This window comes from Salmo salar, chromosome ssa19 (assembly GCF_905237065.1).
Source record: "Salmo salar chromosome ssa19, Ssal_v3.1, whole genome shotgun sequence".
Classification (NCBI taxonomy): domain Eukaryota; kingdom Metazoa; phylum Chordata; class Actinopteri; order Salmoniformes; family Salmonidae; genus Salmo; species Salmo salar.
Window position 1 is genome coordinate 54,931,296 of NC_059460.1, and position 23,239 is coordinate 54,954,534.

Consider the following 23,239-nt stretch of genomic DNA (forward strand, 5'->3'; position numbering starts at 1 on the left):
TCACACCCAAAAATCTACCAATTCATTCACCACTCAACAACAATATGACCCTGGTTCGAGATAGCCTGGCAAATGTTTCTTTGTACATTCTCAGTCAAATACTGTAAGCGTTATCATTTTAAAAACGTGTAATTGAAAACGTATATTGCAGCTTTAAACCACCAGATGACGCCAAAACAAAGGTCCACCAATTTTGATGCGCTTGCTCTGCTCATCACGTGCGTGTCTTGCCCTTGTGTAGGCTGCGCGTGAGTCACAGCATCAACAGTTTCCTCCAAGCACAGAACCACCAGGCGGGACGATTACGATGGACTGAAAACCATCGAAAGGGGGCGAGACATCGAATGGAAATGTTCAGGTACATCGCAACATGTACTTATCCAATTGTGTATAACGTTGACACGATGTATCATTGTCTTTATTTGAGCAAAATGCATGAAAATACAATTCCTTAGAATTGATGGGGGTAGCTAGCTAGCTAACGTGACGTTAGCTAGCTAGCCAAGCGACGCCCGGTGTACCCGAGCTGAGCGGCCACCTATGTTTGACAGCTGACAGTTTGATTTTGACAGTTAATTTAGGCGTATTTTGTAACTAACGACAGTAAGCTAAATGGCAATCGTGCCCGAGCTACATTATTCTCAATAGATATTTAGATAACGATAGGTAAATAACAGTTTAATCTCTTAGTTTGAGGGCCAAGGGGCCAGGCTTGAAAACTGAAGACCCTCAAGCAAGGATGATATTCACTGAAACTTGGCTATAAATACTCAATCATAGTAGTTAAGTTTGATAGCTACGTTACAACGACATATTTGAGTGATATAACGTTATTCACCATATAGCCAATTATTTACTATTATTCTGCACCACATTTTGTGATATCATGATATCAATGAGGAGAATTTCCCCTTTCAGTATAATGGAAATCTTGTCAGGCAGTGCGTGCAGGGTTGCCAGGTCTAGTTAAAATTGCAACTCAACCTGCCCACAAGACTTTAAAACTAGCAGCAAGAGGGGAAAAATATAGTCCTAAAAACTAGATATGAGTGACCTCTGGTTCATTTAGCCATCCCTATGGAAAACAATAGGGTTTTGAAATAAAAGCTGATAATAAGGTCTGAGGTTAACACAGGCTTAAGATAATTTATATGTTTTGTTCTATAATAGCTGTTAACATGACCTTTATGAATTATGAAGCCTTTGTGCTTTTTTTCATTACATAAATGCTTCAAAATTCACAAAAAGTTGCGTTAGCTGATGAAGATTATCTCATAGAACAAAACATATACGTTTTCCACAGACCTTATTTTTGGCGTTTATCCAAAAATCCTACAAATGCCATTCACTTTCCCCATAGGCTTTGTCCAATGAACCATGGCCGAGTTAGTGCCTACAAAAAGACGCCTTTACTATTTCTCTCTACAACATGAGAGAAGAGTATGTAGCTAGCTAGTGCTGTTCGTTGTTCTTACGTCACTTGTCATGGCGTGCGCAAATGCTGGCGCTGCTCTCCTCACTCACTCACTCAGCTCAACACACACACACACACACACACACACACACACACACCACCCCTCCAGTCCTCCTTATCACTCACTCTCTCTCTCTCTCTCTCTCACACACACTCAGCAACAGCCAGCCTCACTGCCTGGTAGTCAGTAGCAGCAGCAGGTAACAGTGACATTTAGATTTTATTTTAACGAGAAATGCCATGGCAACTGCGATGCAATTTAGAAGTAGCCCAAATGTAGAAGTGCCTTGCACAAGGGCACAGCAACAGATAATTTGTTTTACCTTGTTGGCTCCGGTAATCAAACCAGCTACCTTTCGGTAACTGACCCAATGCTCTAATCTCGAGGCTACCTGCCACTCTGCTAAAAAATTCAGTTAAACGTTTGAAAATGGACTCATCTGACTCATCTGACTCATCTTATTTATGCACGATGACAATGCATGTTAGTAGCCTCATTGAGAAGCTTCTGACCGCAATTAAAAAATATGAAAATAAGTGCCTTTTTGGAAGGCTAACCTGTTAGAGACTAGCCAGGTAACATGGCATGAATGATAAATTGACAACAACAAAAAAATATGTAGTTAGCCAGCTAGTCAAAAAACCACAGTAAGCTCAGCCATCATTGACTTAATATTTTGTTAGCTAGTGACGTTAGCAAAACCGCTTGATATGGTACAGGATTTACTATGGGTTGTTGATTTCACTATGGACCTTGGCAGCATCATTTGGTAAGTCTCTGTTAACAACCCTACATGTCTGTAGCTAACTCTTCTGAACAGACACATAGCTAGCTTGCATTGACTGAATACTCATTTTTCTAGCCAGCTTTTTGTAGCCTAGCTAGCTAGCCTCTCCTAGGTTTGGCACATCTGAAATCCCTCACTGCAAACCATATTGAATACCATTTTATGCATAGTGTACACGATCTGCCTGCAAAAGTGACTTTATTATTGTGGGTATTACCATGCAGTTAGTTTACTAAGCTTGTTTGCCGTTAGAACATTAGTGAAGACATCAAACTATGAAATAACACATGGAATCATGTAGTAAACAAATCAAAATATACTTGAGATTCTTCAAAGTAGCCACCCTTTGCCTTGATGACAGCTTTGCACACTCTTGGCATTCTCTCAACCTTCTTTACCTGGAATGCTTTTCCATTTTTGTATGCTGAGCACTTGTTGGCTACTTTTCCTTCACTGCGGTCCAACTCATCCCAAACAATCTCAATTGGGTTGAGGTCGGGTGATTGTGGAGGCCAGGTCATCTCATGCTGCGCTCCATCACTCTCCTTCTAGGCCAAATAGCCCTTACACAGCCTGGAGGTGTGTTGGGTCCTTGTCCTGTTGAAAAACAAATGATAGTCCCACTAAGCGCAAACCAGATGGGATGGCGTATTGCTGCAGAATGCTGTGGTAGCCATGTTAGTTAAGTGTGCCTTGAATTCTAAATAAATCACAGACGGTGTCACCAGCAAAGCATCCCCACACCATCACTCCTCCTCCATGCTTCATGGTGGGAATTACACATGCAGAGATCATCCGTTCACCTATTCTGCGTCTCACAAAGACACAACGTTTGGAACCAAAAATCTCAAATTTGGACTCATCAGACCAAAGGACAGATTTTCACCAGTCTAATGTCCATTGCTCATGTTTCTTGGTCCAAGCAAGTCTCTTCTTATTGGTGTCCTTTAGTTGTGGTTTCTTTGCAGCAATTCGACCACAAATTGACAATTGTGGCTGTTTCGCGTGATGTATTGTTGTCTCTAACTTCTTGCCCTTTGTGCTGTTGTCTGTGCCCAATAATGTTTGTACCATGTTTTGTAGGGATGCACGATATATCGGTGAGCATATCGGAATCGGCCGATAAAAGCTAAAAATAGGACCGTCAGCATAGGACCGATGTCTGGTTTAATGCCTGTGCAAAACCGATGTCAAAGCTGACGTGCATACCTATATAACGTAAGTAGATGACGTAAGGACGCCACGAAAAATACAGCGCTACACAGAACAAAAGCAGAAAAATACTGAGCGCACACTTCCAACAACTCGAGCAGTCATTTGAAAGAGTAAGAAAATTTCAGCAAGACAACTCAAAGGCGAAAACCATTAACGCCAAGATAATGGAATTCATTGCCCTTGACAATCAACCGTCCTCTGTTGTGGATGATGTTGGCTTTCGCCGACTGGTCGACCTCCGGTACACACTATTTTTCCAGATGTTGCCCTACCGGAGTTACACAGTATTATTGAAACGTACATCTATGAGCTACTTGCTATGGAAGGCACTTCTATTAGCTTCAAGACTGACATTTGGACCAGCGACGTCGGCCCCAGGAGCATGCTGAGTCTGACAGCACAGTGGGTCGAAGAGAATTTCATGCTGAAGAAAGCCAAATTGCATGCTCAAGAATGTGCTGGTTTTCATACCGCTGCTGCCATTTCAATGGCATTTGAGAACATGTTTGAAGCTTGGAAACATGAAAACACTCCTAGCACCGTTCGAACAACTGACTCGAGAAATAAGCTAATCAACTGCGTCTGCCCTCTGTCATGGCATTGAAACACCTGCTCCACCTAACTGCCGACACTGACCGTGGCGTTAAAACTTACAAAAGTACGCAAGGCTGTGAACAAGCGATTCGGTGGCATTCTCTCTGAGCCTCTACTTTGTCGCCACCATGCTCGATGGTAGGTACAAGGACCGCTACTTCGATGCAGACAAGAAACAGGGTTTACGTGAAATGTTACATACACAATTGGAAAAGATGGAAACGGACACTTTCCTGTGGCGGTCCTCATCAGAGCCAGTTTCATCATAGCGCTTGATGGTTTTTGCGACTGCACTTGCTTCATTCTTGAAATTTTCCGAACTGACTTTCATGTCTTAAAGTAATGATGAACTGTTGTTTCTCTTTGCTTTTTTTGAGCTATTCTTGCCATAATATGGACTTGGTCTTTTACCAAATAGGGCTATCTTCTGTATACCAACCCTATCTTGTCACAACACAACTGATTGGCTCAAATGCTTTAAGAAGGAAAGAAATTCCACAAATGTACTTTTAACAAGGCACACCTGTTAATTGAAATGCATTCCAGGTAACTACCTCATGAAGCTGGTTGAGAGAATGCCAAGAGTGTGCAAAGCTGTCATCAAGGGAAAGGTTGGCTATTTGAAGAATCTCAAATATAAAAATATATTTTGATTTAACACTTTTTGGTTGCGACATGATTCCATGTGTTATTTCATAGTTTTGATGTCTTCACTATTATTCTACAATGTAGAAAATAGTAAAAATAAAGAAAATCCCTTGAATGAGTAGGTGTGTTCAAACTTTTTACTGTGTGTGTGTGTGTGTGTGTGTGTGTGTGTGTGTGTGTGTGTGTGTGTGTGTGTGTGTGTGTGTGTGTGTGTGTGTGTGTGTGATTTATTTAACCCCTTTTTGGGTAAGCACAAAACTACCTTCATACTTCCGTTTGTTTAAAAAAATACAAAATAAAACTTCCTTCAGACAAGTTCCGAGAACACCATGTTCGTGAGAGTCTCCCCTTTTCATAGTGCTCATAACAGTTTGTAGGTCAAACCGTTTGGATGCATCATACAGTTGAAGTCGGAAGTTTACATGCACCTTAGCGAAATATATTTAAACTCAGTTTTTCACAATTCCTGACATTTAATCCTAGTAAAAGTTCCCTGTCTTAGGTCAGTTAGGATCACCACTTTATTTTAAGAATGTGAAATTTCAGAATTATAGTAGAGAGAATTATTTATTTCAGCTTTTATTTCTTTCATCACATTCCCAGTGGGTCAGAAGTTTACATGCACTCAATTAGTATTTGGTAGCATTGCCTTTAAATTGTTTAACTTGGGTCAAATGTAAGTTGGGTGAATTTTGGCCCATTCCTCCTGACAGAGCTGGTGTAACTGAGTCAGGTTTGTAGGCCTCCTTGCTCGCAAATGCTTTTTCACTTCTGCCCACAGATTTTCTATAGGATTGAGGTCCGGGCTTTGTGATGGCCACTCCAATACCTTGACTTTGTTGTCCTTAAGCCATTTTGCCACAACTTTAGAAGTATGCTTGGGGACATTGTCCATTTGGAAGACCCATTTGCGACCAAGCTTTAACTTCCTGACTACTGTGTTAAGATGTTGCTTCAATATATCTACATCATTTTCCTTTCTCATGATGCCATCTATTTTGTGAAGCGCACCAGTCCCTCCTGCAGCAAAGAACCTCCACAATATGATGATGCCACCCCTGTGCTTCACGGTTGGGATGGTGTTCTTTGGCTTGCAAGCATCCCCCTTTTCCCTCCAAATATAACAATGGTCATTATGGCCAAACAGTTCTATTTTTGTTTCATCAGACCAGAGGACGTTTCTCCAAAAAGTATGATATTTGTCCCCATGTGCAGTTGCAAACCGTAGCCTGGCTTTTTTTATGGCGGTTTTGGAGCAGTGGCTTCTTCCTTGCTGAGCGGCCTTTCAGGTTATGTCGATATAGGACTCGTTTTACTGTGGATATAGATACTTTTGTACCTGTTTCCTCCAGCATCTTCACAAGGCCATTTGCTGCTGTTCTGTGATTGATTTGCAATTTTCGCATCCAAGTACGTTCATCTCTAGGAGACAGAACGCGTTTCCTTCCTGAGCGGTATGAAGGCTGTTTGTACAGATGAACGTGGTACCTTCAGGCGTTTGTAAATTGCTCCCAAGGATGAACCAGACTTGTGGAGGTCTACAATAATTTTTCTGAGGTCTTGGCTGATTTCTTTTGATTTTCACATGATGTCAAGCGAAGAGGCACTGAGTTTGAAGGTAGGCCTTGAAATACATCCACAGGTACACCTCCAATTGACTCAAATTATGTCAATTAGCCTATCAGAAGCTTCTAAAGCCATGACATCATTTTGGGGAATTTTCCAAGCTGTTTAAAGGCACAGTTACCTTAGTGTATGTAAACTTCTGACCCACTGGAATTGTGATTAAGTGACATAATCTGACTGTAAACAATTGTTGGAAAAATTACTTGTGTCATGCACAAAATGGATGTCCTAACCGACTTGCCAAAACTATAGTTTGTTAACCTCTATGGGCTAGGTGGGACGCTTAATCCCGTGGCGCAATATTCAAATACCTAAAAAATGCAAAAACTTCAATTTTTCAAACATATGACTATTTTACACCATTTTAAAGACAAGACTCTCGTTAATCTAACCACACTGTCCGATTTCAAAAAGGCTTTACAACGAAAGCAAAACATTAGATTATGTCAGCAGAGTACCCAGCCAGAAATAATCAGACACCCATTTTTCAAGCTAGCATATAATGTCACATAAACCCAAACCACAGCTAAATGCAGCACTAACCTTTGATGATCTTCATCAGATGACAACCCTAGGACATTATGTTATACAATACATGCATGTTTTGTTCAATCAAGTTCATATTTATATCAAAAACCAGCTTTTTACATTAGCATGTGACTAGCATGTGACTAGCATTCCCACCGAACACTGCAGGTGAATTTACTAAATTACTCACGATAAACGTTCACAAAAAACATAACAATTATTTTAAGAATTATAGATACAGAACTCCTCTATGCACTCGATATGTCCGATTTTTAAAATGGCTTTTCGGTGAAAGCACATTTTGCAATATTCTCAGTAGATAGCCCGGCATCACAGGGCTAGCTATTTAGACACACAGCAAGTTTAGCACTCACCAAAGTCTTCGTCAGAATGCACTCCCAGGACTTCTACTTCAATAACAAATGTTGGTTTGGTCCCAAATAATCCATTGTTATATCCAAATAGCGGCGTTTTGTTCGTGCGTTCAAGACACTATCCGAAAGGGTAAATAAGGGTGACGAGCATGGCGCATTTTGTGACAAAAAAAATCGAAATATTCCATTACCGTACTTCGAAGCATGTCAACCGCTGTTTAAAATCAATTTTTATGCCATTTTTCTCGTAAAAAAGCGATAAAATTCCGACCGGGAATCTGCGTTTAGGTAAAAAGAGGAAAGAAAATAAAGCACGGGGTCGACTCGTGCACGCGCCTAAGCCCATAGTACTCTGATCGGCCACTTGCCAAACGCGATAATGTGTTTCAGCCAGAGGCTGCTTCGATATCATTCAGCTTTTTCCCGGGCTCTGAGAGCCTATGGGAGCCGTAGGAAGTGTCACGTTATAGCAAAGATCCTCAGTCTTCAATAAAAAGAGCCAAGATGAACAACAACTTGTCAGACAGGCCACTTCCTGCATGGAATCTTCTCAGGTTTTGGCCTGCCATATGAGTTCTGTTATACTCACAGACACCATTCAAACAGTTTTAGAAACTTTAGGGTGTTTTCTATCCAAAGCCAATAATTATATGCATATTCTAGTTACTGGGCAGGAGTAGTAACCAGATTAAATCGGGTACGTTTTTTTATCCGGCCGTGTCAATACTGCCCCCTAGCCCTAACAGGTTAACAAGAAATTTGTGAAGTGGTTGAAAAATGAGTTTTAATGACTACAACCTAAGTGTATGTAAACTTCTGACTTCTACTGTACGTTTTTGTGAGAAGACCGATTTTTGGGATGTCTCATGGTCTGACAAACACCACTCTAGCTCTGCAACCTTTCACCGGCGGATGTGGTGGATTGAGATGCATCCAATGCAAAAAAAAACTATCTGTAGCTTAAACTGAGGGATTTTGATAGGGAATTTTTTGTTATGTTACTTGGTGCGTCAATCGATGCTCAGAGGTTAACAGACTTTGCTTGCTGAAAGAACACACAAACATATGCTTGTGGGTTTTTGACTGGACTATACAGGCTTATTCGATGTTAGCTAACTACGTTTTTATTGTGGACATCATTCATTTAGCTTACTAATGTCGGGTAACAGTAGCTCCGATGCCCCTGCCCATGTAAAAATAGCTGTATTGTAGCCTACAGATGAATAAGCTCAAACGCATGCAAGTGGATTTTTTTTTACTTGACTATACTGGCTTGTTAACATGATTATTAGCATTTCATTGTTCCATCTCAAATTGGTAGTTTTAGCTTTTAGTTTTGATCAAAAAGCCATGAGTGAAGTAGGTGTGCTGAACTTTCCATGACATTGTATCAGTATGGCTGCAGCCACATCTCTCTAAGCTTGTGCTAGGCACTCAAAAAACGTTTAACATTATGTTCTAAAAGCATTTTCTTAACATGTTCAACAAAGTTACCTAACATTGACATGTAAAAGAAGGTTGTAGGTTGATTTGAGCGTTTCAGTTCCACTGTAATACTAGAATGAGTAGTGGCCTTCAAGTAAATCACAGAACAAGCTAGACTATATGGCAAATTGGCAATCCACTGCAGTATTCTGTTCATCCTTGTAGGATTTCTGTACAGAAAATTAAGCTGCTTTACTGCCTCGCTCAAGACTGTCTGGCTCAGTCCTTTGTGGCCATGAAAAGTATTTTATGTCACTACATTCAATGTAACTTGATGCCAGAGCAGAGGTCAGTCAGTCAGCAACATTTGTTCCCAAGGTTTCTATCAATGCCACTAACTGTACTGCACAACAGAAGTATTGTCCATCTGTCTATTTAGCTAGGCTACCTCTCTCTCTCTCTTTTCTTGAGTGGTAGGCTATGGGAAATTCCATGGTTACAGAATTATGCTGAGACTGATTTTTTTCACTTTAAAATGTATGCCAAAAAAAAAACAATTGATTTCAAAGTTTAACAAACCATACAACTCTATGCACAATGACTACTTTGAACAGTTTACACAGTGCAAAACATTTACTGAAAAACTGAATTACGGTAAAATCTGTTTTATTCTGTAACCAAACTTTATATCTGCACAGTTCTTCCTGTAAATGTGTTTTTGTACAATTTTCTGTGGAAATTGTTAAAAGTAGCCCATGTGCATATGGTTTATTAAACTTGGAATCAAATATTTTTTTTGGGGGGGGGTATACATTTTAAAGTGAAAAATCTGGAATTGCCCCTATCTAACACTTGGTTACCCACTTGTATTAATCGCAGGGCAGAAGGTTAGTCTTAGGGACTTTTTCACAGATCACGTAGCCATTTGCTTTGTCTCATGTTCTAAACTTTTTTTTAAAATAATTTTTATTTATTTCACCTTTATTTAACCAGGTAGGCTAGTTGAGAACAAGTTCTCATTTACAGCTGTGACCTGGCCAAGATAAAGCAAAGCAGTGCGACACAAACAACAGAGTTACACATGGAATAAACAAACATAGTCAATAATATAATAGAAAAGGTCTATATTCAGTGTGTGCAAATAGGTAGGATAAGGGAGGTAAGACAATAAATAGGCCATAGTGGCAAAATAATTACAATATAGCAATTAAACACTGGAGTGATAGATGTGCAGAAGATGAGTGTGCAGTAGAGATACTGGGGTGCAGAGGAGCAAAATAAATAACAGTATGGGGATGAGGTAGTTGGATGGGCTATTTGCATGGACTCACTCTTGTGCAATAATAGTGTTTAACATCCTCATCTCTGTAACTAACACATACAATTTCAAACACAGATTCAACCACAAAGACAAGGGTGGTTCTCCAATGCCTCGCAAAGAGCACTTTGGAGGGGAAAAAAACATGGCAAAGCAACTCACTTTTTATACTGAAAGTGTTATGTTTGGGGCAAATCCAATACAACACATTACGGAGTACAGCTCTCCATGTTTTCAAGCATAGTGGTGGCTGCATCATGTTATGGGTGTGCTTGTAATCGTTAAGGACTAGGGAGTTTTTCAAGAGAGAAGTAAATGTAACGGAGCTAAGCACAGGCAAAATCCTAGAGGAAAACCTGGTTCAGTCTGCTTTCTACCAGACACTGGGAGATGAATTCCCCTTTCAGGAGGACAATAACTTAAAACACAAGGCCAAATCTACACTAGAGTTGATTACCATGAAGACAGTGAATGTTCCTGAGTGGGCGAGTTACAGTTTTGACTTAAATCTACTTGAAAATCTATGGCAAGACCTGAAAATGGTTGTCTTGCAATGATCAATAACCAATTTGACAGAGCTTGAAGACTATTGAAAATAATATTGGGAAAATGTTGTACAATCCAGGTGTGCAAAGCTCTTAGAGACTTAACCAAAAGGACTCACAGCTGTAATCGCTGCCAAAGGTCTTTCTACAAAGGATTGAATCAGGAGTGTGAATAATTATGTAAATTTGATATTTCTGGCTTTTATTAGCAAAATGTTTCTTAAAAATGTACTTTGTCATTATGTATTGTGTGTAGATGGGTGAGGAAAAAATCTATTTAATCCATTTTGAATTCAGGCTGTAAGACAACAAATGTGGAATAAGTCAAGGGGTAGGAATACTTTCTGAAGACACTGTACCTAGGCTACTTCCTGTTTACGTTCATCAAAACCCCACATTCATTGCAGAATTGAGAGTGAGTAGAATCTATTTAAAATCCCAGTCTAGATTCCACATGTTCATTTGACCTACTACAGTACAGTTACGCCTCGATCACACCGATTAGCGTCATTGCGCAAAGTGTTATGCAGCACCATCTGGATATGTGTGCAACAAAAGTTCAACATTCACCTTCTGCTACCATTTCTGTCAAATTTGTCTATGCAAACAGTTTTACGTATACGTTCAATAAATCCAACGTATGCACCACACAGAACACACTGCAACTGCCTCTGCAACGGAATGCTGCGAGGCAAACACAGCGTTCCATTGGAAATGAATGTACTTCTAGTGTAACAAAATGCAATGATGCCGTCGGTGTGATCAAGGCGCTAGGCTCTTACATCCTAGGCAATTGATATCAAAGGTGGCAGGTAGCCTAGCAGTTAGAGCGTTGGGCCAGTAACCAAATGGTTGCTAGTTTGAATCCCAAAGCTGACAAGGTGAAAAAATCTGTCAATGTGCCCTTGAACAAGGCACTCAAACCAAATTGCTCCAGGGTTGCCGTTAATAATGGCCGACCCTGGCCGTGACCTCACTCTGCGAGGGTGTCTCAGGGAAGGTTGGGATATGGGACAAATATAAGCACCCACCAAAAACGCTTATTTATTCAAATAATTTCTATTGTCATTCACTTGCAGCCTTTTATCGGATTATTCTACAGTGCCCACATAAACCTGCTCCGTGAGTGGTTAGGCCTGTATCAACCCATAACGCTGACATTTGATTGGGAGCAATATAGCAGCAGTCTGTCATACAGCAGTCTGTCCCACCCCTCCTCCCCATGGCCTCGGCTCAGGGCTCCGGGCTGGTTTCATATGCAGCGCCTCACCTCCATTCCCTTATCTCTAATTATGGAGTAACTGTGATGAATGGGACTTCTAGTCATACTTTTACCTCAGGGAAATGAGTGTCTCATTTTATACCGCCACCTATTTCACTTTTATCTTCGCTATTCACTGCATATATTTCCTTTATGGAGCAGTAGCTGTGGACTTCACATAGTAAGAATAACACTCCAAGGAACTTGCAATAATGAGTTGTTCTCCATGGTCCTGCAGAACATTAAGCTAGTCGTAATTGAACATGCTCAAATGTACTCATTGTATCTTTTACTCTTTTACTTTCGGTTTTGTACACCAACCTCTCTTCTGCAGACTGCAGAAGAGAGGTTCTATGGCTTTGGCACACAGTGCCTAATAAATGATTACTGGACAAGAGTTGAAACTGCTGAGTTGGTCACCATTCCAGTCAGTTATGTGTTTTGTAACTCGATACAGAAGAGAGGGCACTCAACCATTACGCATAAACACACTCTGGCACTCGACTACAACTGTACAGAGAAAGCTTGAGAAGATGTATTGATTGAAAAGGACCGAGCAGGGTACTGCAGGTCATTCTATCAGCAGTGTGTCTAATGAAAAATGTCCTCTGTGTCACTGATGGATACTCTGTGTACTCTAATCTGGTCCTATTCTATGTCCTTTTTGGCAAAACATCTAATGTATCATATTTGCTACGGTGGTTGTTTATTGCCGCTCAACTTTTGTGACCCAACAGTGCTACTGATATATATGATTGTTTGTTTTACCGTGTGCAGTTGTGTAATAGAACTTGTTTCTATTGATTTTTCAGATCTACATGTATACCATGGACACTGATATGATTCCAAAATTCTCCTCGAAAGACGAGGAGATTAACTTCTGGAAGGCTCTTTCCCTCAAGTACAAGAAAAAGTAAGATCTGCACAAATCATGCCTTTTGTGTTACGTTAATGGTCATCATCAGGCTTAACTTTTCCTTGAACTCACAAGGAACTCCGAGGTGTTACAGTATGATGTTTGAATCCTGTGGTTTCACTGTGTGCGTGGGATCAGAGTAACACTACCTGTACATTAAAATCATGAATACTTCTGAAAGGAAATTCCCCAGCAAGACTTGTTACATGGACCTCAAATGGCTTTCATCATTCTGTCATTTTAAAGAGCTGTAATGAAGGATAGATCCAGTTTCACCTGTGAAAGTCCTTTATATAAGACCTTTTTAGGAATTTCCTTCAATGCTCCTTTATACTTCCAAAGGCACAGATCTGGTTTCACATTAAAAACAGAAGCCCTAGTATGTCTCTCTATTCTAATATTGTCTACTGAATGGGATTACGTAATACCGGTGTTAGATGTATCTTTTCTCATCTGTGAGACACTGGCAGTGGGCAGCAGACATCACTCTGCTCCCTGTAATGGAATTATCTCTGGTCTATTTCTCACAATGAACATCCTCATCACACAGCATAGGCCTACTGCTGTTTGAAATAAGACTGCTGATAAGATCACAGTGGACCACAGACACACCCAGCACTAGGGGAAACTACAACCAGTTATATAAGGGGAATTTCCATGTTAAAGGACCCATGAGCACGAACATGTGAAGTTTATCGGAGCATGCCACATTGGGTGTAAAATGAAAGCTAAAAGTCTATTTACATTTTTTTATTTTTTATTAAGGCATATATATTTTTCAACAATTTTCCTACAATTTAGGAATAAGCAAAGGCTTTGATTTCTGTTCAAACAGATGTAAAAGGGGGTCTTTTTATTTTTTATTTCACCTTTATTTAACCAGGTAGGCTAGTTGAGAACAAGTTCTCATTTACAACTGCAGCCTGGCCAAGATAAAGCAAAGCAGTGCGACACAAAAAACAACACATTGTCTTAGACAACATCTATCAGAAAAAGTCTTAAAAGGTATTAGAAAGCGCAGTAATGTTGAAGTAAAGACCACTCCCAACTAATATCAACACTTATATTTAGTTTTGAAGAAATTATTTACCTTCTGTAAGTTTAAGAAACATTGCCTTGTAATTCTGTTTCCAAAAACCCACATTTTTAAGATATTTTCTAAGTTCAGAGTAGTAACAAGTAAAGGTAGACCTACACCTTAGTTATAGTGTTTTTACTGATATCAAGTTTGTTTGATTTATAAAGTGATTAAAACTCGTAATTATGTTATAAAATCGGAATTTAATTGGCTACAATGGGAAATCGTAGTCACAAACCACAGTTGGTTCACCTGCTACTTTCCTTCCTTCCACTGGCATACTGTTATGTTCAACTCATAACTGTTTTCTTTCTTGTTCTGTCATCTGGTGGTCAAAGCGTGAAAGAGTGAAAACAGTCTGGACAACCTCTCATTCTCCCTATGCTTCTCTCTCTCTCTCTCTCCCTATGCTTCTCTCTCTCTCTCTCTCCCTATGCTTCTCTCTCTCTCTCTCTCTCTCCCTATGCTTCTCTCTCTCTCTCTCTCTCTCTCCCTATGCTTCTCTCTCTCTCTCTCTCTCTCTCCCTATGCTTCTCTCTCTCTCTCTCTCTCTCTCCCTATGCTTCTCTCTCTCTCTCTCTCCCTATGCTTCTCTCTCTCTCTCTCTCTCTCTCTCTCTCCCTATGCTTCTCTCTCTCTCTCTCTCTCCCTATGCTTCTCTCTCTCTCTCTCTCCCTATGCTTCTCTCTCTCTCTCTCTCTCCCTATGCTTCTCTCTCTCTCTCTCTCTCTCCCTATGCTTCTCTCTCTCTCTCTCTCTCTCTCTCCCTATGCTTCTCTCTCTCTCTCTCTCTCTCCCCTATGCTTCTCTCTCTCTCTCTCTCTCTCTCTCTCCCTATGCTTCTCTCTCTCTCTCTCTCTCTCTCCCTATGCTTCTCTCTCTCTCTCTCTCTCTCTCTCCCTATGCTTCTCTCTCTCTCTCTCTCTCTCTCCCTATGCTTCTCTCTCTCTCTCTCTCTCTCCTATGCTTCTCTCTCTCTCTCTCTCTCTCTCTCTCTCTCTCTCTCTCTCTATGATTCTCTCTCTCTCTCTCTCTCTCTCCCTATGCTTCTCTCTCTCTCTCTCTCTCTATGCTTCTCTCTCTCCCTCTCTCTCTCTCTGCTCTCTCTCTCTCTCTCCCTATGCTTCTCTCTCTCTCTCTCTCTCTCTCTCTCTCTCTCTCTCTCCCTATGCTTCTCTCTCTCTCTCTCTCCCTATGCTTCTCTCTCTCTCTCTCTCCCTATGCTTCTCTCTCTCTCTTTCTTTTCTATCTTTCATTTATATATATGTATGTATGTATGTGTATATGTGTATATATATATATATATATATGTATTATATGTATATATGTGCTTTTTTACACGTCTATGATTGGTTCAGATTTGGTCTGGTACAGACCAACCAAATGTGATCTTGTTTGGAGGCAGAGCTCAAGAGAATAATAGCCAGTGTGTAGAATAATACCCAAATATGCAAAAGAAGGATATTGCATATTTCTACCTTTGCGTACCTATTCAGGATACATCACCACGAAGAGAATGATATTCCTGTCCATAATTATGCATTTCTGTATAGTGCAGATCAGAGACCCATGTAGGCCAAATTCTGTCACTGAAATTCCGTTACCGGGTGTAAATCCACTTCACTTACTGTAGTTCAATAACCAAAATAGATATTATTTTTTTTCAACGTCAGTGTCATGTCATAGCTGACACCCTATTCTATCTGCAGACATCTTTGAATCTTAATTTAGAGCAAATATGTAAATTGTTCAAATTAGTCCATGTGCATAGAGTTGGATGATTTTGTTCAACTTTGAAATCAAGGGTTTTTGTTTGGTAACATTTTGAAGTAAGAACAAATCTGAGTCTCCGCCTAATTCTATTACTGTGGAATTGCCCTAAGGCTCTCTGGACATTTACACCCAAGGGGATTCAAATCCACTTCTCTTTGTATTGCTCGATTTAAATGTGTTTCTGATGAATTTGGTAGTGAAGCAGTTGTACAATATTCTTCCTTAGTATCAACAATGGATGCTCTTGCTTGAGGATTCCCCCAAACTCTGTTGCAAAAAAAAACATTTTTGGTAGTAAAGTGAGGAGGATGGTCGTGTTCCCTGACAGTTCAAGGATATCCGATAGGGACATCTGCCTCAAGCTGTTCAAAGGCCACGAGGGTGCTGCTGCGTTTGGAATAAACCACAGATGGAGGAAGTGGGCTTTCCCCTTCAAAAACACCACTGCCCCCAGGGTCACAACACAGGACACCCCATAGAAGGACAGTGAGTTCTATTTAATGGCTTTCCTGGCTCCAGGCTCCCCTTCCACCCTGTCCCGCCAGTCACATGCCTGTAGCGTGCCATTCCGATGGCCCCCGGACACTGACATTTTTAGAGCAGCTGTGTGTATATCCATGGCTGTAGCGGGCGCCGGATACATACTTATATAACCACACTCAACCCCCCCCGAAACGCTGTTAAGCTGTGTAACAGTACAAATCCCGTGTGAGCTTTGTTACCCTATCAAGTCCAACCGTAACGCCGGCACGTTTTTAATTAACGGGAGCTGCGCTAGAGTGGGGTTTGTGAGACAAGGGCTGATCCCGTAAGGTGCCGGGTCTTTTTACAGAAACGTCTGAATGGTTTGAGCTACACAAAACACGCTCTGCCCTGGTCACATACCCACTGTAAACAACCCAACCTGGTTATTTATAGAATATCTGCTGGTGCACTGAGCAACAGACAGTCTGTTTCCGTATGGAGAGGCCAGGGTGGACTAGTGACGAGATGTGTTATCAAACAATGAGGGGAAGTCAAAGGGTTCTTTGATTAGCTGGGTCAAGTGAGTTCAGTGTAACTGAATCAGAATCATGTTTATTGTCCTACAAGAGGAACATCTTGGCACAGCTCACACATGAATACATAAAACAAATATGGAAACAAACAACAGTCAGGCATAAATCCTGTGTGGGTTTTGTTAAGCAGTGTAACTGTACAAATCCTGTGTGGGCTTTGTTAACCGAAATGAGTCCCACCGTAACACTGTTTTGGACTTCTAACCCTTTTTAAATATTGTGTTTGAGTTAGACTTCTGGTTTGAACCATTGGGCTTTGTTAAAGGGTTAATCCACACCAAACCACTAATCCCTATGATTAACAGTGTTAAATAAAACTATGTGGGGAAAAAAAAATTGTAAACCAATGTTTCATTTTGTCTTTGTAACAAGATTGGTAGAATTGTCAATCGCTTTTGGAAATCTGTTGCAGCTCAAGTCTACTTAAACAGGAAGCACCTGTGCTAAGGTCTATTTAACTCTGGTCTGACCAATCGGAATCCATGCTTCAAGATTTTTTTTGATCACGAGGTTTGGGATATGTTCCGGGTAGCCTCTGAGAATAACATCGACGAATACACGGATACGGTGACTGAGTTCATCAGGAAGTGTATAGGAGATGTTGTACCCACTGTGACTAACTTACCCAAACCAGAAACCGTGTATAGATGGCAACATTCGCGCAAAACTGAAAGTGCGAACCACCGCATTTAACCATGGCAAGGTGACTGGAAATATGGCTGAATACAAACAGTGTAGTTAATCCCTCCGTAAGGCAATCAAACAGGCAAAATGTCAGTACAGAGCCAAAGTGGAGTCGCAATTCAACGGCTCAGACACGAGATGTATGTGTCAGGGTCTACAGAAAATCACGGACTACAAAGGGAAACCAGCCACGTCGCGGGCACCGGCGTCTTGTTTCCCGGCAAGCTAAACACCTTCTTTGCCTTCTTTGAGGACAACACAGTGCCCCTGACTCGGTCCGCTACCAAGGACTGTGGGCTCTCCGTGGCCGACGTGAGTAAGACATCTAAGCGTGTTAACCCTCGCAAGGCATCCCTAGCCGTGGCGGCAGAGCATGCGCAGACCAGCTGGCTGGAGTGGTTACGGACATATTCAATCTCTCCCTATCCCAGACTGCTGTCCCCACTTGCTTCAAGATGTCCACCATTGTTCCTGTACCCAAGAAAGCAAAGGTAACTAAACTAAATGACTATCGCCCTGTAGCACTCACTTCTGTCATCATGAAGTGCTTTGAGAGACTCGTCAAGGATCATATCACCTCCACCTTACCGGCCACCCTAGACCCACTTCAATTTGCTTACCGCCCCAATAGATTCACAGACGATGCAGTCGCCATCGCACTGCACACTGCCATATCCCATCTGGACAAGAGCAATACCTAATGTAAGAATGCTGTTCATTGACTATAGCTCAGCATTTAACACCATAGTACCCTCCATGCTCATCATTAGGCTCGGGGCCCTGGGTCTGAACCCTGCCCTGTGCAACTGGGTCCTGGACTTCCTGACGGGCGGCCCCCAGGTGGTGAAGGTAGGAAACAACACAACACCTCTACTTCGCTGATCCTCATCACAGGGGCCCCACAAGGGTGCTTGCTCAGCCCCCTCCTGTTCTCCCTGTTCAGCCATGACTGCGTGGCGATGCACGGTTCCAACTCAATCATCAAGTTCGCAGACGACGCAACAGAAGTAGGCCTGATTACCAACAATGACGAGACAGCCTGCAGGGAGGAGGTGAGGGCCCTGGGAGAGTGGTGCCAGGAAAATAACATCTCACTCAATGTCAACAAAACAAAGGAGCTGATCGTGGACTTCAGGAAATAGCAGAGGGAGCATACCCCTATCCACATCGACGGCACTGCAGTGGAGAAAGTGGAAAGCTTCAAGTTCCTCGGCGTACACATCATTGACGATCTGAAATGGTCCACCCACACACAGTGTGGTGAAGGTGAAGAAAGCGCAACAGCGCCTATTCAACCTCAGGAGGCTGAAGAAATTTGGCTTGGCCCCTAAAACCCTGAAAAACCTTTACAGATGCACAATTGAGAGCATCCTGTCGGGCTGTATAACCGTCTGGTACAGCAACTGCACCACACGCAACCGCAGGGCTCTCCAGAGGGTGGTGTGGTCTGCCCAACGCATCACCGGGGTGATTTGAAGCGCGTACAAAATCGTCTGTCCTCGGTTGCGACACTCGCTATTGAGTTTCCATGGCCGAGCAACCACACACAAGCCTAAGATCACCATGCGCAATGCCAAGCGTCGACTGGAGTGGTGTAAAGCTTTCCGCCATTGGACTCTGGAGCAGCGGAAACGCGTTCTCTGGAGTGATGAATCACACTTCACCATCTGGCAGTTTGACGGAAGAATCTGAGTTTGGCGGATGCCAGAAGAACACTACCTGCCCCAATACATAGTGCCAACTGTAAAGTTTGGTGGTGGAGGATGGTCTGGGGTTGTTTTTGATGGTTTGGGCTAGGCCCCTTAGTTCCAGTGAAGGGAAATCTTAACGCTACAGCATACAAGGACATTCTAGACGATTCTGTTTTTCCAACTTTGTGGCAACAGTTTGGAAAGGCCCTCTCCTGTTTCTGCATGACAGTGCCCCCGTGCACAAAGCAAGGGCCATACAAAAATGGTTTGTCGAGTTCAGTGAGGAAGAACTTGACTGGCCTCCACAGAGCCCTGATCTCAATCCCATCAAACACCTTTGGTATGAATTGAAATGCCGACTGCGAGCCAGGCCTTATTGCCCAACGTCTGTGCCCTACCTCAATAATGCTCTTGTGGCTGAATGGAAGCAAATCCTTGCAGCAATGTTCCAACATCTAGTGGAAAGCCTTCCCAGAAGAGTGGAGGTTGTTATATGGGGGATCAACTCCATATTAATGTCCATGATTTTGGAATGAGATGTTTGACAAGCAGGTGTCCACATACTTTTGGTCATGTATTTCACATCGTTTTAGATGGAATGACTGCTTGTTTTGTCACAAACTGAAATTAGGTGAACATTTAGAATTTTTGCACTTTTTCTGGGTGGGCTTTGTTAAGCAGTGTAACATGATCTGCACTTTCAATTTCCACTGTTTTAAATTGCCTTAAGACATTTGTGTATGTTTAAGCACTGACGCAATGAGGGTTTTGTATGTTTTTAGATGAACAAAGAAGATCAAGGATAATATACTATTCAGCACATTAGGCTGCAACACACTCGTGTGCTTTTTATTTATAACTCTTTGATACACTCTTGGGTCCTTCTAATTTCTAAGTAAATACCAATGGACTGTAAAATAACAATGGTGTAATGGTTTACTAACCATGTCCTCTCCGGTGGTGTCTGCCCTGTCAGTTGCCAGGAGGCCCAGGAGGAGCTGCTGGAGTTTCAGGAGGGCAGCAGAGAGCTGGAGGCAGAGCTGGAAACCCAGCTGGGGCAGGCTGAGCACTGCATGAGAGACCTGCACTCTGAGAACAGCAGGCTCAAGAACGAGGTGGACTCACTCAAGGTACCAAGATGAACACAATGCACTTAAAGGACTGAATACATTTTTTTTTGTGCTTGGAATGTGACATTTACAAATCTGAAACCCTGTGAATTTGAGTTCACTGTGAATTTGAATATTACAACCATGAGTTGGTAAGAGGCGCCTTTGCTGAAAAAGTATGATGCTCTTCTTTTGACAACCTATGAAAAACTCCATATCCTTGGCATAATAAATTATTGATGACTATTTGAAGTTTGTATCATCATGGCTTGTCCTTTAGTGCTGTCCAGAGAGGAGGCAAGTTGTTGTAGCATGTATCTGTGAGTATCCCAGCGTACATGATATTAAGGAAAATCAGGCATGGTCAACAGTAAAGTAGAGGGTTCTTAGTCAGAAATGTATGTGTAATCTAAATGAGAAATCTCTTTCATATCAGTCAGACAGACAAGGATCTCTTTCACATTTTTGCTCTGATCACAAATACGGGAAACGGCCTATCAACAATATCATATTTAGAGTTAGCAATGTGGCTAATGTGTTTTGAGTTCCCACTTCCTCAGTTGGTAAATTATGTAGCACATTGCCTAGACTAATATGCACAAAAACATGCTGGAAAATTAATAAATAAAATCTGATTATTCGGGATCCTATTATGACATGTTGCACATAAAAATATCCATCATGCATTCCCTAAACATGTTAGATGAAATAGCCATTTTTTTCCTGAACATGTTTGATGAAATAGCTAACTTTCATGTCTTGGCACTTGAAAAAGTCAGTCTAGAGCCCTCCTGCTTAGCTACCTTGCTTCAAAGTATAGTGAATTGATATCTTATTCACTTAATGAGGGAATTATTTTCTTAGACTTTTTGGTTGTAGGCTAATGTTGTAACACATCAGGGGAACTACTGGGTGTGTAGACTTTTGTTCCAGCAACACTCGCCAGATTCTACAAATCAACTGCTCAAAGTGACCTTGTTAAGTGGACTCAGGTGTGCTTGAGCAGTGCTGGATCAAAAGCCTGCACACCCAGCTCTCCAGATGGAGAGTTGACCACGTGTTTTATACAGTAACATTGCTGTATATTTGACTTTAAGGCATTTTTTCACAGTGGTATCATTATGGAAGCCAACATTCTGAACACTTAGACTTTGTGATCTAGCTAATGAATTAGCCCATTGGGGTAGGCTAAACAAATGCAGATGGGAAAGCCCTTGCTTTAGCCATCTATAGCCTACCTGCTTAAACTATGCTACTACAGCTGTTACGCTACAGCAGAATAATCATTGCTAAATTAGCACACCAGCCTGAAAATATGAGTCATGTTGGCTATAGCCTTTGGTGAAAGAGCCAGCCCTAAAAATACAACTTTTTGTAAACATGGGCTCATTTCTGGAGAAGAATATTAGCAATTCATCTTCATGGAACCTGCAGATAACCTGTGTTTATCTCTGCCGTTTGTGCATTTTCAGCATTTTTATTGGTCGAGTCAATTTTTGGGGGGTATCTGAAGAAATGTCATGATATTCGAATAGTGAAATAATTTCAATTGCCAATCCCTAATTCTCATACATAATGCATCAGCATGTTAATTCGCGCTCCATAATTAGCTCTAGGATGAGCGTGGCTCTGCGTCCATGTTCACATTACGACTCCTGCCATGCGAGTCAGTGAATCACGGCACCAGTGATGGTGAGATACGAACGTGTTAAGAATGTAATCTGTTATGCTTTTTTCCGACTGTATGGTGGTTATTCCAGGCAGTTAAAAAATGTTTCTTGCTTTCATGCCTTTGTTTATGGAAAATACCACAGCAACTAGTTCTCATTCTGATGCCAGAGTAAAGAATCTTAGAGATGCATTCATGTTGTGCAGTATGCTCTACATTTAGACTGTCTGTGACGCCTTGTTTAACGCCTTATGACATACTATTTACTTGACATAGGCTAGAATGTGTTTTGATGTAGTCAGTGTAGAATGCATATGTAGTTCATATAAAACGGCATTTCAGGACAAAGCAGGGCTTGTCTGGTCGAGGTTAGTGGTTAAATGATTCAGACGTGATGTATCCAGAAGATATAGGTCAGACAGGCAGGCAGACCCAGTCCCATCTATTGAGCTGGTCACCAGAGAGCTGGAGGAGACATGGGTCACATCATCATCCCATAGCCTGAGAACGCTGGAGCACAACGGAGTGCTCTGAAAAATAGATGACAGAATGTAGGTTAACGCGGCGGTTCCCTCCTTGGGTGCGTGCGACTGTGTAGTGTTAGGAAAATCTTTTAGTAAGTAAAACACCATTGGAAGCTTTAACGTCCTTTACCAATTTTAAACCCCCCCCAGAGGGGTTGGGTTAAATGCGGAATTTCAGTTGAATGCATTGTTGTACAACTGACTAGGTATCCCTTTTTCTTTTCTCTTCTCTCTCCTAATCTCTCCATCCCCCCCGTTCAGGAGAAACTGGAGCAGCAGTATGCCCAAAGCTACAAGCAGATCAACATGTTGGAGGGTGACCTGGGTCAGACCCGGGGCATCAAGGAGCAGCTCCACAAATACGTCCGGGAGCTGGAGCAGTCCAACGATGACCTGGAAAGAGCCAAGAGGTCAGCAAAGAGACCAGACCACTACACAGTATCTAACAGACACATACTGGATACAGCATTAGAAGACGAACTGTAGGAGTCATAATTTGATATTTACTGTGTACTTCAGGGTTATGTTCATTTTGGAGGAAAAGGGCAATATCTAACAGTAGTACAAATCTAACAATATAAGCAAAGGTAGTCATCCTCTGACCATCTTTCAGAAAACAAACCCATACATTTACCCCATGCAGAGAGGTGCTGATCAATGATGGAGGCTGAGGTGCTTGTGTGTTTCCTAGTTAATTGCCCACTGTGCTCTTCATTGGGAGTAATCAGACAGATGGCAAATCTCCATTCCAATTAAAACACTTGCCCAATTGGGTCTGATTGCTGTAAATTGGATTGAATTGGATTCAGGTCACCACTGTCACACATCGCCAGAGATGTAGATTACTTGGAGGAATCGGGACATTTGTTTGTCACTAAACATTCATTTTCTAGTAAAATGTATTAGCTGCCGCACACCTAACATTTTTGGTAGAGTTGCTG

At 41.7% G+C, this 23,239-nt stretch overlaps 1 protein-coding gene across 9 annotated transcripts in view; it reads left to right on the forward strand.

Moving 5' to 3' along the window:
* The first annotated feature begins 247 nt into the window (after positions 1 to 247).
* The window catches only part of ndel1a (nudE neurodevelopment protein 1-like 1a), a 29,886-nt gene continuing 6,894 nt past the window's right edge, over positions 248 to 23,239 (forward strand). For 8 of the 9 annotated variants that reach the window (XM_045702497.1, XM_045702498.1, XM_045702499.1 and 5 more), the window contains exons 1-4: positions 265 to 358; positions 12,609 to 12,709; positions 19,973 to 20,126; positions 22,560 to 22,708. In XM_045702497.1, the coding sequence (XP_045558453.1) occupies positions 12,615 to 12,709; positions 19,973 to 20,126; positions 22,560 to 22,708 (398 nt within the window). In that variant the 5' untranslated portion in view covers positions 265 to 358; positions 12,609 to 12,614. Of the gene's footprint in view, positions 359 to 12,608; positions 12,710 to 19,972; positions 20,127 to 22,559; positions 22,709 to 23,239 lie in introns of all 9 variants that reach the window. The other variant, XM_045702494.1, reaches the window with a different exon arrangement.